At 42.4% G+C, this 14,237-nt stretch overlaps 1 protein-coding gene across 1 annotated transcript in view; it reads right to left on the bottom strand.

The window, feature by feature from the left end:
- Positions 1-14,012, bottom strand: part of LOC122931783 (gastrula zinc finger protein XlCGF8.2DB-like) — a 37,827-nt gene extending 23,815 nt beyond the window's left edge. The window contains exons 1-3 of the mRNA XM_044285842.1: positions 13,869-14,012; positions 9,415-9,859; positions 8,938-9,129 (exon numbers count right to left, since the gene is read on the bottom strand). Of these exons, the coding sequence (XP_044141777.1) occupies positions 8,938-9,129; positions 9,415-9,859; positions 13,869-14,012 (781 nt within the window). The remainder of the gene's footprint in view (positions 1-8,937; positions 9,130-9,414; positions 9,860-13,868) is intronic.
- Positions 14,013-14,237: the final 225 nt, after the last annotated feature.

The following is a 14,237-nucleotide window of genomic DNA, read 5'->3' as shown; positions in this document are numbered from 1 at the left end:
TCAAAGCCCAGATCTCAATCCAATAGAAAATATGTGGTCAGTCTTAAAGATTGAAGGAGCTGGAGCAGTTTTGCAAGGAGGAATGGAAAAACATTGCAGTGGTAAGATGTGGCAAGCTCATAGATAGGGATGAGCGAACCCGAACTGTATAGTTCGGGTTCGTACCGAATTTTGGGGTGTCCGTGACACGGACCCGAACCCGGACATTTTCGTAAAAGTCTGGGTTCGGTTTCGGTGTTCGTCGCTTTCTTGGCGCTTTTTGAAAGGCCGTCACAGCCTACTATTGGCATGGCTGTGATTGGCCAGAGCACCATGTGACCCAGCCTCTATTTAAGCTGGAGTGACGTAGCGCCGCACGTCACTCTGCTCTGATCAGCATAGGGAGAGGTTGCAGCCGCGACGTTAGGGCGAGATTAGGCAGTGATTAACTCCTCCAAAAGACTTCATTCAGAGATCGATCTGCAGCTGTGGATGATTGAAATGCTGCTATTGAATTGCTCACTGTTTTTAGGCTGCCCAGAGCGTTTTTCAGTCACTTTTTTCTGGGGTGATCGGCGGTTATTTTGTGTCTTGTGGTGTGCCAGCACAAGCTGCCACCAAGTGCATTTAACCCTCAATGGTGTGGTTGTTTTTTGGCTAAATCCTACATCAGGGTGAAGCTGTCACACAAAGTGCATTTAACCAGCAATAGTCTGGTTATTTTTTGGCCATATACTACATCAGGGGCAAGCTGAGCCTTTCACCAAGTGCATTTAACCCTCAATGGTGTGGTTGTTTTTTGGCTAAATCCTACATCAGGGTGAAGCTGTCACACAAAGTGCATTTAACCAGCAATAGTCTGTTTATTTTTTGGCCATATACTAAATCAGGGGCAAGCTGTCACCAAGTGCATTTAACCCTCAATGGTGTGGTTGTTTTTTGGCTAAATCCTACATCAGGGTCAAGCTGTCACACCAAGTGCATTTAACCAGCAATAGTCTGGTTATTTTTTGGCCATATACTACATCAGGGGCAAGCTGTCACCAAGTGCATTTAACCCTCAATGGTGTGGTTGTTTTTTGGCTAAATCCTACATCAGGGTCAAGCTGTCACACCAAGTGCATTTAACCAGCAATAGTCTGGTTATTTTTTGGCCATATACTACATCAGGGGCAAGCTGCGCCTGTCACCAAGTGCATTTAACCCTCAATATTGTGGTTGGTCAAGCTGTCACACCAAGTGCATTTAATCATCAATAGTGTGGTTATTTTTTGGCCATATCCCAGTCTAATTCTGTCAGTAAATGTATACCTGTCACCCAGCGCCTAAATACTAGGCCTCAAATTTATATCCAGCTAAATCTGTCGTTACTGGTGTGGCTGGTCAAGTTATTTAGTGTCCGTCAAAGCACAGTTTTTGTTCTGGGTTGAAATACAATTCCCAATTTAGCAATTTCCTAATTTAGTGGTTTCTGCTGTATCAGGCCTACTTTAAATTTATCCCTAAAAGGGTATATCAGATTCAAGGTGCACATAGGGTCATTCTGAAAAACTTCACACACACGCTACTGTGCATTTCCAAGTCTAATTCTGTCAGTAAACCTATACCTGTCACCCAGCGCCTAAATACTAGGCCTCAAATTTATATCCAGCTAAATCTGTCGTTACTGGTGTGGCTGGTCAAGTTATTTAGTGTCCGTCAAAGCACAGTTTTTGTTCTGGGTTGAAATACAATTCCCAATTTAGCAATTTCCTAATTTAGTGGTTTCTGCTGTATCAGGCCTACTTTAAATTTATCCCTAAAAGGGTATATCAGATTCAAGGTGCACATAGGGTCATTCTGAATAACTTCACACACACGCTACTGTGCATTTCCAAGTCTAATTCTGTCAGTAAACCTATACCTGTCACCCAGCGTCTAAATACTAGGCCTCAAATTTATATCCAGCTAAATCTGTCGTTACTGGTGTGGCTGGTCAAGTTATTTAGTGTCCGTCAAAGCACAGTTTTTGTTCTGGGTTGAAATACAATTCCCAACATTCTTTGCCTTCTGTTGCCACCTCCTCCTTCTCGGCTTCCTCCTCCTCTTCTTCCACCTGCTCATCCAGTCAGCCACACACCTTCACCACCAACTTCAGCACAGCCCGGCGTAAACGTCAGCAGGCCATTCTGAAACTCATATATTTGGGGGACAGGCCCCACACCGCACAGGAGTTGTGGCGGGGTATAGAACAACAGACCGACGAGTGGTTGCTGCCGGTGAGCCTCAAGCCCGGCCTGGTGGTGTGTGATAATGGGCGAAACCTCGTTGCAGCTCTGGGACTAGCCGGTTTGACGCACATCCCTTGCTTGGCGCATGTGCTGAATTTGGTGGTGCAGAAGTTCATTCACAACTACCCCGACATGTCAGAACTGCTGCATAAAGTGCGGGCCGTCTGTTCGCGCTTCCGGCGTTCACATCCTGCCGCTGCTCGCCTGTCTGCGCTACAGCGTAACTTCGGCCTTCCCGCTCACCGCCTCTTATGCGACGTGCCCACCAGGTGGAACTCCACCTTGCACATGCTGGACAGACTGTGCGAGCAGCAGCAGGCCATAGTGGAGTTTCAGCTGCAGCACGCACGGGTCAGTCGCACTACGGAACAGTACCACTACACCACCAATGACTGGGCCCTTCATGCGAGACCTGTGTGCCCTGTTGGGCTGTTTCGAGTACTCCACCAACATGGCCAGTGGCGATGACGCCGTTATCAGCGTTACAATACCACTTCTATGTCTCCTTGAGAAAACACTTAGGGCGATGATGGAAGAGGAGGTGGCCCAGGAGGAGGAGGAGGAGGAAGAGGGGTCATTTTTAGCACTTTCAGGCCAGTCTCTTCGAAGTGACTCAGAGGGAGGTTTTTTGCAACAGCAGAGGCCAGGTACAAATGTGGCCAGCCAGGGCCCACTACTGGAGGACGAGGATGAGGATGAGGTGGAGGAGGATGAGGATGAAGCACGGTCACAGCGGGGTGGCACCCAACGCAGCTCGGGCCCATCACTGGTGCGTGGCTGGGGGGAAATGCAGGACGATGACGATACGCCTCCCACAGAGGACAGCTTGTCCTTACCTCTGGGCAGCCTGGCACACATGAGCGACTACATGCTGCAGTGCCTGCGCAACGACAGCAGAGTTGCCCACATTTTAACGTGTGCGGACTACTGGGTTGCCACCCTGCTGGATCCACGCTACAAAGACAATGTGCCCACCTTACTTCCTTCACTGGAGCGTAATAGGAAGATGCGCGAGTACAAGCGCACGTTGGTAGACGCGCTACTGAGAGCATTCCCAAATGTCACAGGGGAACAAGTGGAAGCCCAAGGGCAAGGCAGAGGAGGAGCAAGAGGTCGCCAAGGCAGCTGTGTCACGGCCAGCTCCTCTGAGGGCAGGGTTAGCATGGCAGAGATGTGGAAAAGTTTTGTCAACACGCCACAGCTAACTGCACCACCACCTAATACGCAACGTGTTAGCAGGAGGCAACATTTCACTAACATGGTGGAACAGTACGTGTGCACACCCCTCCACGTACTGACTGATGGTTCGGCCCCATTCAACTTCTGGGTCTCCAAATTGTCCACGTGGCCAGAGCTAGCCTTTTATGCCTTGGAGGTGCTGGCCTGCCCGGCGGCCAGCGTTTTGTCTGAACGTGTATTCAGCACGGCAGGAGGCGTCATTACAGACAAACGCAGCCGCCTGTCTACAGCCAATGTGGACAAGCTGACGTTCATAAAAATGAACCAGGCATGGATCCCACAGGACCTGTCCATCCCTTGTGCAGATTAGACATTAACTACCTCCCCTTAACCATATACAGGGAGTGCAGAATTAGTAGGCAAATGAGTATTTTGACCACATCATCCTCTTTATGCATGTTGTCTTACTCCAAGCTGTATAGGCTCGAAAGCCTACTACCAATTAAGCATATTAGGTGATGTGCATCTCTGTAATGAGAAGGGGTGTGGTCTAATGACATCAACACCCTATATCAGGTGTGCATAATTATTAGGCAACTTCCTTTCCTTTGGCAAAATGGGTCAAAAGAAGGACTTGACAGGCTCAGAAAAGGCAAAAATAGTGAGATATCTTGCAGAGGGATGCAGCACTCTTAAAATTACAAAGCTTCTGAAGCGTGATCATCGAACAATCAAGCGTTTCATTCAAAATAGTCAACAGGGTCGCAAGAAGCGCGTGGAAAAACCAAGGCGCAAAATAACTGCCCATGAACTGAGAAAAGTCAAGCGTGCAGCTGCCAAGATGCCACTTGCCACCAGTTTGGCCATATTTCAGAGCTGCAACATCACTGGAGTGCCCAAAAGCACAAGGTGTGCAATACTCAGAGACATGGCCAAGGTAAGAAAGGCTGAAAGACGACCACCACTGAACAAGACACACAAGCTGAAACGTCAAGACTGGGCCAAGAAATATCTCAAGACTGATTTTTCTAAGGTTTTATGGACTGATGAAATGAGAGTGAGTCTTGATGGGCCAGATGGATGGGCCCGTGGCTGGATTGGTAAAGGGCAGAGAGCTCCAGTCCGACTCAGACGCCAGCAAGGTGGAGGTGGAGTACTGGTTTGGGCTGGTATCATCAAAGATGAGCTTGTGGGGCCTTTTTGGGTTGAGGATGGAGTCAAGCTCAACTCCCAGTCCTACTGGCAGTTTCTGGAAGACACCTTCTTCAAGCAGTGGTACAGGAAGAAGTCTGCATCCTTCAAGAAAAACATGATTTTCATGCAGGACAATGCTCCATCACACGCGTCCAAGTACTCCACAGCGTGGCTTGCAAGAAAGGGTATAAAAGAAGAAAATCTAATGACATGGCCTCCTTGTTCACCTGATCTGAACCCTATTGAAAACCTGTGGTCCATCATCAAATGTGAGATTTACAAGGAGGGAAAACAGTACACCTCTCTGAACAGTGTCTGGGAGGCTGTGGTTGCTGCTGCACGCAATGTTGATGGTGAACAGATCAAAACACTGACAGAATCCATGGATGGCAGGCTTTTGAGTGTCCTTGCAAAGAAAGGTGGCTATATTGGTCACTGATTTGTTTTTGTTTTGTTTTTGAATGTCAGAAATGTATATTTGTGAATGTTGAGATGTTATATTGGTTTCACTGGTAAAAATAAATAATTGAAATGGGTATATATTTGTTTTTTGTTAAGTTGCCTAATAATTATGCACAGTAATAGTCACCTGCACACACAGATATCCCCCTAAAATAGCTAAAACTAAAAACAAACTAAAAACTACTTCCAAAAATATTCAGCTTTGATATTAATGAGTTTTTTGGGTTCATTGAGAACATGGTTGTTGTTCAATAATAAAATTAATCCTCAAAAATACAACTTGCCTAATAATTCTGCACTCCCTGTATTATTGTACTCCAGGTCACTTCTTCATTCAATCCTCTTTTTATTTTCATTTTACCATTATATTGCGGGGCAACCCAAAGTTGAATGAACATCTCCTCTGTCTGGGTGCCGGGGCCTAAATATATGCTAATGGACTGTTCCAATGTTGGGTGACGTGAAGCCTGATTCTCTGCTATGACATGCAGACTGATTCTCTGCTGACATGAAGCCAGATTCTCTGTTACGGGACCTCTCTCCTCTGCCTGGGTGCTGGGCCTAAATATATGCCAATGGACTGTTCCAATGTTGGGTGACGTGAAGCCTGATTCTCTGCTATGACATGCAGACTGATTCTCTGCTGACATGAAGCCAGATTCTCTGTTACGGGACCTCTCTCCTCTGGCTGGGTGCCTGGGCCTAAATATATGACAATTGACTGTTACAGTGGTGGCTGACGTGAAGCCTGATTCTCTGCTATGACATGCAGACTGATTCTCTGCTGACATGAAGCCAGATTCTCTGTTACGGGACCTCTCTCCTCTGCCTGGGTGCTGGGCCTAAATATATGCCAATGGACTGTTCCAATGTTGGGTGACGTGAAGCCTGATTCTCTGCTATGACATGCAGACTGATTCTCTGCTGACATGAAGCCAGATTCTCTGTTACGGGACCTCTCTCCTCTGCCTGGGTGCTGGGCCTAAATATATGACAATGGACTGTTGCATTGGTGGCTGACGTGAAGCCTGATTCTCTGCTATGACATGCAGACTGATTCTCTGCTGACATGAAGCCAGATTCTCTGTTACGGGACCTCTCTCCTCTGCCTGGGTGCTGGGCCTAAATATATGCCAATGGACTGTCGCAGTGGTGGCTGACGTGAAGCCTGATTCTCTTCTATGACATGCAGACTGATTCTCTGCTGACATGAAGACAGATTCTCTGTTACAGGACCTCTCTCCTCTGGCTGGGTACCTGGGCCTAAATATATGCCAATGGACTGTTGCAGTGGTGGCTGACGTGAAGCCTGATTCTCTTCTATGACATGCAGACTGATTCTCTGCTGACATGAAGCCAGATTCTCTGTTACGGGACCTCTCTCCTCTGCCTGGGTGCCTGGGCCTAAATATATGCCAATGGACTGTTGCAGTGGTGGCTGACGTGAAGCCTGATTCTCTGCTATGGGACCTCTCTCCAATTGATATTGGTTAATTTTTATTTATTTTATTTTTATTTTTATTTATGTCCCTATCCACATTTGTTTGCAGGGGATTTACCTACATGTTGCTGCCTTTTGCAGCCTTCTAGCTCTTTCCTGGGCTGTTTTACAGCCTTTTTAGTGCCGAAAAGTTCGGGTCCCCATTGACTTCAATGGGGTTCGGGTTCGGGACGAAGTTCGGATCGGGTACGGATCCCGAACCCGAACATTTCCGGGAAGTTCGGCCGAAGTTCTCGAACCCGAACATCCAGGTGTCCGCTCAACTCTACTCATAGAGACTCCAAAGTGACTTGGAGCTTTAATTGCCGCAAAAGGTGGCTCTAAAAAGTATTGACTTTAGGGGGGTGAATAGTTCTGCACATTGACTTTTTTATGTTATTTTGTGCTATTTGTTTGCTTCACAATAAAAAAAAACATCTTTAACGTTTTGGGCATGTTCTGTAAATTAAATGATGCAAATCCTCAAACAATCCATGTTAATTCCAGTTTGTGAGGCACCAAAATACAAAAAAAGTCAAGGGAGCTAAATACTTTTGCAAGGCACTGTTTAATAGTACAGGCATTTTCGTATGCGGTGATGCCCATGATGTTTATATTTTTTGCATGCTGCAGTTTTATTCCGGCCTCTTCTCGGCATGTTTGCCGTGCTGCGGCCGAACCGTCGGCCTACCCCCATTATAGTGAATGGGGCCGGAGCAGACTTCCGGCAGCACGGTGGACTAGCGGTAGTACGGATCCGGCAAGCTGTTCCCCTGCCGGAACAGCCTGTCTGAAAAGGCTATCACAAGTGTGGAAGTAGCCTAAGAGAAGCAATAAAAAAAATGGGAAATTGGCCATTTTGACTCTCTTTTCCATTATGGCATTCGCCATATTGGAAAAATGTTTTAATATTTTATTCGTATGGGCCTTTTCGGTCGTGGTGATACCCATGATGTAAATGTTTTATTATGATTTAAAGCTTTATATTTTTATTTTTTTAAATATTTTTTTAAGTGTTTTACTCTTTATGTAATGATTTTGAAGTTTGTATTTGAGCGTACAAAATCTATTTTTTTTTATTTTTACCTTTCAACAATTATGGATTTTTTAAATGCATTTATTACTGACTATTGCTAATTTCTTATGCAAATGATGAGAGCAGAATTGTTAATTTCTTAAGCATACTTCTGGGTTTTCGAGCTTTTACATACTGTGATCACAGAGGATGTCTCTTGTATAAAGAATAAAATTGATCACTGCATTACTACAAACAGAATAGAACAGAAAAGAAGGGAATATAAAGAAAACAATCATGCTGCTCACTATCTTATAGTAAAGCAATTCAAGAAGGTATATATGAAGGTAAGTCTTATTATATTAATCTAACATAGAATCATTTTGACATACAGCTCATTCAGTACAAACCCAGTTGAATTTAGCCATATATAGTCACTCAATATAGTAATAATTGCTGTTGGCATTATAGCCAGTGCTGTCAACTTTCTTTGTGAAACAGCACCACACCTGTCCATGGTGCTGATTTTGGTGTAAAGAAGCCATTTATCTAATCCTGGAAAACACCTTATATATCAGAAGACATCCTTAGTCAAAAGGTCCTACAATGAAGTTCCACACCATTAATACTTGAGGTAATCTGAATATTTTATTGGAGTGTCACCTTAGTGAGTTACAAGTCCTGATATTTATCTATTTTTCCCTTAGACTTTACACCCATGTAGATTCTCCCTCGTGAACACTCAGATATTCCACAAGATGTGATTTATGCTTAAAACATTTTTTGTACTCTGTATATGGAATTTGAATTCTCTCTTGTGTGAATTCTCTGATGTTTCAAAAACGTAGGGGGTCATTTATGTCCAGATATATGTGACTTCTTCCCCTCTTACGCCAGGTCTAAAAATGTGGGCGGGAAAGGGAGCGGGACGGTAGACCTGTCTCATTCATCATTTTCTACACCTGGTTTAGGCATAGAAAACGGTCTAAATATAAGATAGCATGGAAGCTGTCTTACATTTAGAATTGGTGATACATGCGATTGGCGATCTACTGCCATCTATAGGTGCTATTAAGACCAGCATCTAAAATGTCGGTCTTAATAATTGTGCCCCTTAAAGTTTCAATAAAACACTTGTCATCTCTGCTTTGCCACAATACTTGATTTTTAGCTATAATGATTTCCCAGATTTTGTACATGATTTTTAATTCTCTCTATTGTGAGTTTTCATAGGTCCATAGGAATTGTGGTTAAAACACTTCTGCATTGTGCACTTAAATATGTTCTCTGGTGTCGCACAAGACTAGATTTCTCACTAAAGCATTTCCCACATTCAGGACATAAAAACCTCTTCTCACCTGTGTGAATTCTAAGATGTGCATCAAGGTTAGATTTTTTAGTAAAGCATTTCTCACATTCTGAACATGAATATGGCTTCTCCCCAGTGTGAATTCTCAGATGTATCTCAAGCTGTTCTTTAGACCTAAACCACTTCTCACATTCAGGACATGAAAATGGCTTCTCTCCTGTGTGTGTTCTTAGATGTTTCACTAGACCTGATTTATTTCTAAAACATTTTGCACATTCTGGACATGAATTTGGCTTCTCTCCTGTGTGAATTCTTAGATGTTTTACAAAACTGGAGTTATCACTAAACAATTTCTCACATTCAGGACACGAATATGGCTTCTCTCCTGTGTGAATTCTTTGATGTTTCACAAGACTTGATTTTTCAGCCAAACGCTTCCCACATTCCAGACATGAAAATTGCTTCTTTCCTGTGTGAATTGTCTGGTGTCTCACAAGATTTGATTTTTCAGTGAAACACTTCTTACATTCAGGACATGAAAATTTCTTCTCTCCTTTGTGAATTCTCAGATGTTTATTAAGGTTTGATTTGGTACTAAAACACTTCTTACAATCTGAACATAAATATGGCTTCACCCCTGTGTGAATTCTCAGATGGATCTCAAGATTATGTTTTTGCTTGAAACACTTTCCACATTCAGGACATGAAAATATATTCTCTCCTGTTTCCATTCCCTGATGCTTCTCAAGGTGATTTTTCTCAAGGCTTGATTTCACAGCAAAAGATCTCTTGCATTCTGACCTTGATATTAGACTTTTATCTTTGTGACTTTGCTTGTCCATAATAGGATTATACTTGTTTTCATAATCTTTTCCATATTCAGAACTTGCATGCATTTCAGACAGTCTATGTCCAGTTCTATTATTGACAAACTGTGGTTGATTATCTTCTACAGCAGAAGAAGTCTTTATCTGAAAAAAAATAATAATAATTATAACATAAAGGATTCTCAGTTAGGTTTTATTTGCACTTTATATGTAAAACTATATTTCAGTGACATAGGGTCAACCATACTTATTAAAATAAATCTGCAAAAGTAAGAAATACTAGTCAAAAAAAGTTAACTGCACTGATTAAAAGAACTGTCACCAGATTCTGTTTAACACATTAAACTATCAGGATAAAGTGCCAGTTAGGAGTCTCTAAGTGCATAGAAACCAGAATTTTTCTCTTTTAGGTCTCATGCACTCATCTATATTTTCCATCTGTGTGCAATATTGAGCATAAGACATGGACTGATTCATTTCTATGGGTTGGCAAAAAGATGGACAACACAAAGATTTCATCTGTGTTCTGTCCGCATCTGTGTCCCTGTTATGCAAATTATAGAGCATGTCCTTTTGTGGTCCGCATTGCAATAGCCTTTTCTATTGATGGGAGTTAGAAAATGATGGAATGCACATGAAAGGTACACATATTTTGGACATATGAGATTTGCAGATTGAAACAGACAATATAGTCATGTGCATGAGGTCTTCAGTACAGATGTAGCCATTATAATTTTAACTGGCTTAATGTGTTAATGCAGCAAAAACACATTACAGTGATACATCCAACTGTGTTCATCCTGGTGTGTCATGTGTAAAACTAACACTGGTTACATTTATATTTAAGGGGTTGTGTTATTTGAGACATCTTTATGTTACACCATCATGATATGTCTGCCAAGCACCATAGAAAACAGCAGAGTATGGTGGGGAAGGTTGTGACCATCCAGACATTTAGAAATTCAGTATACATGACAACCATTCAGATAAACTGGCACCAATGTAATATATGGATGGCTCAGGCCTTACAGAGTGAGAGCAGCATTGGCAGCAAATACCCAGCACTGGTTTACTATCCCCAAATATCCATAAACTCTTTTTAAAAGAGTAAATATTTAGTTAACACATAATTGTTGAAATTATTTTCTTGAGCCATGTTCATGACCTTTCATTTATCAACATTAAACTTAATTTGCAATTTCTATGCCTAAGGCTCCCATATCTCCAAGTTTGCCATCACTGAACCACTAGGAAAAAGTTATATCCATCGTAGCAATTTCCTCCCTCGTAGTGGGTCTGATTCTAAGGTTAAGTGCAAGAAATATAGAAAATGTGTATTGTAAAAGGTGGAAAATCAGTGTCCATTTATGATTGGACTTATATGGAGATATACACGGAGACATACGCAAGAAAAATTACAGACAGAGACACACTGTCCTTATACATAGCACAGATCACAATATCTTATAATTACTTCCACTTACAATCAGTTCAGTGACACTTACCAGACATGGACCCTCCACACACTCAGGACTTGATCTCCAGTCAGTGTCTTCTTCTCAGCAAGTCAGTGATTCAACTAAATTCCCTTGGGGAATTCCAGCTTTATAATCAATAAAACCTTTCATCATCAGATCTGTCTTCCCTCATTACAATATGTACTAAAAGAATAATGGTGCCACCTCCTCATAAACCAGTTTAGCATTTTCTGGCCTCCTGAGATGGTCCTTCATTTACACATTGTATTTGCAGGGTAGAGACCTATTGTTCACACTCCTATTTAGCATCTGTAAGAGATTCCTGGGATACTCCGAGACCTTTTCATGCGAGAATCAGTGTAAACAATGAGCATTTTACATCCTGATTAAATGCATTCCATCTAGACCTACAACCACATGACTCCCCATCTATTATTCACAAATATGAAATACTCCATATTACATCCAATGTAACAGATTATCATGCTGAAACCCTTAATTACTGGGTAGAGTGAATACACTTGAAGTGCTAGATCATTGACCACATAAGTACTCATGTATGAAATCATGGCAGCATATCCATATGTAGTATAAAATATTTTTATTGAACAAAGAAGTGAAGGATAAAAAACACTTAAATTGTTCACATACAATTAAATAAAAAAATATGCCGAGGAGGAGCATCAGGAGCAATAGACGAAGGAAAGAAATGATAGCTTCCTTCTGCTTCAAATTCTGCCGACATATCCTGCATACTGTCAAGATTTGATTACCACTATTCAGGGTCTTAAAGACTTTACAGATGTTAGCTCCCAAACCCCCTGCATTTATTTATTTTCAAAATGACAGAGAACAATATAAATATACTAATATTGGTTTCACTCTTCATCCCTGATGACCAATCAATAATATTTATTATGAACCTATATGGATGTATTAATAGTATTGTTAATGATTGATTCTATTTCCAAATAATTTCATATTTTTTTCTTAACTGTGGGTAGGTGAATTCTCCTTCCTCACAATAGTCATTGATTGCTAATTAGTTCTTTATGTTAGGCAGAAGTTAAGGTTTGTGTGGGCAGATATTCATTTCCTTTGATAGTGAGATATGGAGTTACACAAGTATCTTATATCTATCTCTATTATGTCTTGTTACTATTGAGAATGGGCCTAAATTTACGGTATTTCCACACTTATCAAGTCCTTTACTGTTTCACACAGGAGCCATTTATTTTGCCCTCTTTTGACGGAATCTCATTCCTGATTTTTGATTGTGCATGCGTCATTCAGTTTCACTTTTTCTCTAACTCTTTTCTTTTTTTAACTTTGGCCATGAAATATGTTACTCATAGATTTACCTATATTTAGAGATATTTTATTTCTTTGCTCCTGCGCCACAGCACTTGGTATCTGTTTACTGCGCTTGTGGTAACTTTAACATTAACATTGTTTCATTACATTCCTCCTGTACCCCAGTGCATCATTTCTGCCAGGTGCGGAGGTTCCATTGAATCAAATGCAGCTTCTATTGTTTTTCCCTTAGCGCTTCAGCATTTGATATATGCTTAAAACTTGATCATCTATGGCGCATGTCCGTCTTTTCATCACTGGGATTTTCCCACGAGAACTCCTTTCTGCCTTTAGCGCATCATCCTGAACATGCATAGAGGTTTTTCCTACACGCCGAATACCGCCATTACAGACTTGTGCAGTAAGTGATCTCTCTACCTGTTTGTTAATTAGCTCTTTATTTTTGGGTTACATAATGGATGCCATTTCATCTTCCTTCTTTACCCCTGAGGAAGCTGTATGTGAGGGCTGTGATATGTATTGGCTCTTTTCACACAGAGCTTCTAATCATCATATGTTCTTGGAGGTTGTATGTATGCCTATTCATTTATCTATTCTTTATATATGTACATTATGCACTTTACTTCATGTGATGTCACAGTTATGAATTAGTGCTCATTTATTGCTTTTTAGGTGCACAGTCTTGCAAATCTTGACATATTCATGAATTGCGACCTCCTAAGATGTTTAATCTATTAAGGTCAGTGCGTCCAGTCACAGCCACAAGTGCATTACGGTGGACTAACATGAGGTGAGCATGAATGCGGGTGCACGCAGATGACGAGCGCACCTCCCTCCCGAATGGTGAACGCCCAATCCAGCATGTGAGACGCCGCCGCTGTGGATGACTGACCCGCGACTTTTGAATGTGAATCCTGCGGTGGATTGCTGTTGAAGTGGCCGTCTGCCTGTTCCATTTGCTAAGAGTGGAGTATCTGTGTAGCTGGACCCTAGCTAAATGGTTTATGTCCTAGATGGAGATTGGGGCTGGAACACAGGTGAAGCCTGGTGGTGTTTGGTGGAAGGCTGTTGCTCCGGTCTAAAGGTTTGCTGTCCTCCCCCTCCCTTATGAGATTGGGAGTCGGGTGATAAGTGCAGCGTATGGAGTGCGGCGGGATAGAGATCCGGACCTGGATACCCCCCTATACCGAGGTGTGACAAAGCTGGTGCAAGGGGGGGGGGGTGAGGGGAGTGGATGTCGTCATTTAACGGCTCTAAAGCTTTAACATGGCAGATGATTGTTGACCCCCCCTCCCCCCTGAAGTATATGCATAGAAGACAAGGCTGTACCTCGGAGTTGGAGGGAGAGGGGCTAATGCTACCGATGGTGATACAGTAAGTGGAAACCGGCAGAGTAACGTTATATTAACTGGATCAAGGATCCGCCTTTGTGAATCCTCCTTCCCCAAAACAGGTTGGACATCAGCCTGGTATTCTAAAAAACTGGGATATTTGTTGGAGTCCATGGGTATGAGGAATAATCTAAACACTAACTACCGATTTTATGTAATTCCCCTGCAAGTTCAGTTAAGGACATATTTACTTTTTTATGACTAGAAGATTACAATCCTTGGAGTTATCTCTCTCCCTGTCCCTTCAGGCCGGCCTTTGTTTGTTGGCATTGCTGCTTGCTGGTAACGGAACACGTAGTAGATAGGAAGGTTCTGGACTGGCCCCTAACTCCAAACTTT

The sequence above is a fragment of the Bufo gargarizans genome, chromosome 3 (genome assembly GCF_014858855.1).
Source record: "Bufo gargarizans isolate SCDJY-AF-19 chromosome 3, ASM1485885v1, whole genome shotgun sequence".
NCBI classification, from domain to species: Eukaryota; Metazoa; Chordata; class Amphibia; order Anura; family Bufonidae; genus Bufo; species Bufo gargarizans.
This window is presented reverse-complemented; position numbering and strand designations above follow the sequence as displayed.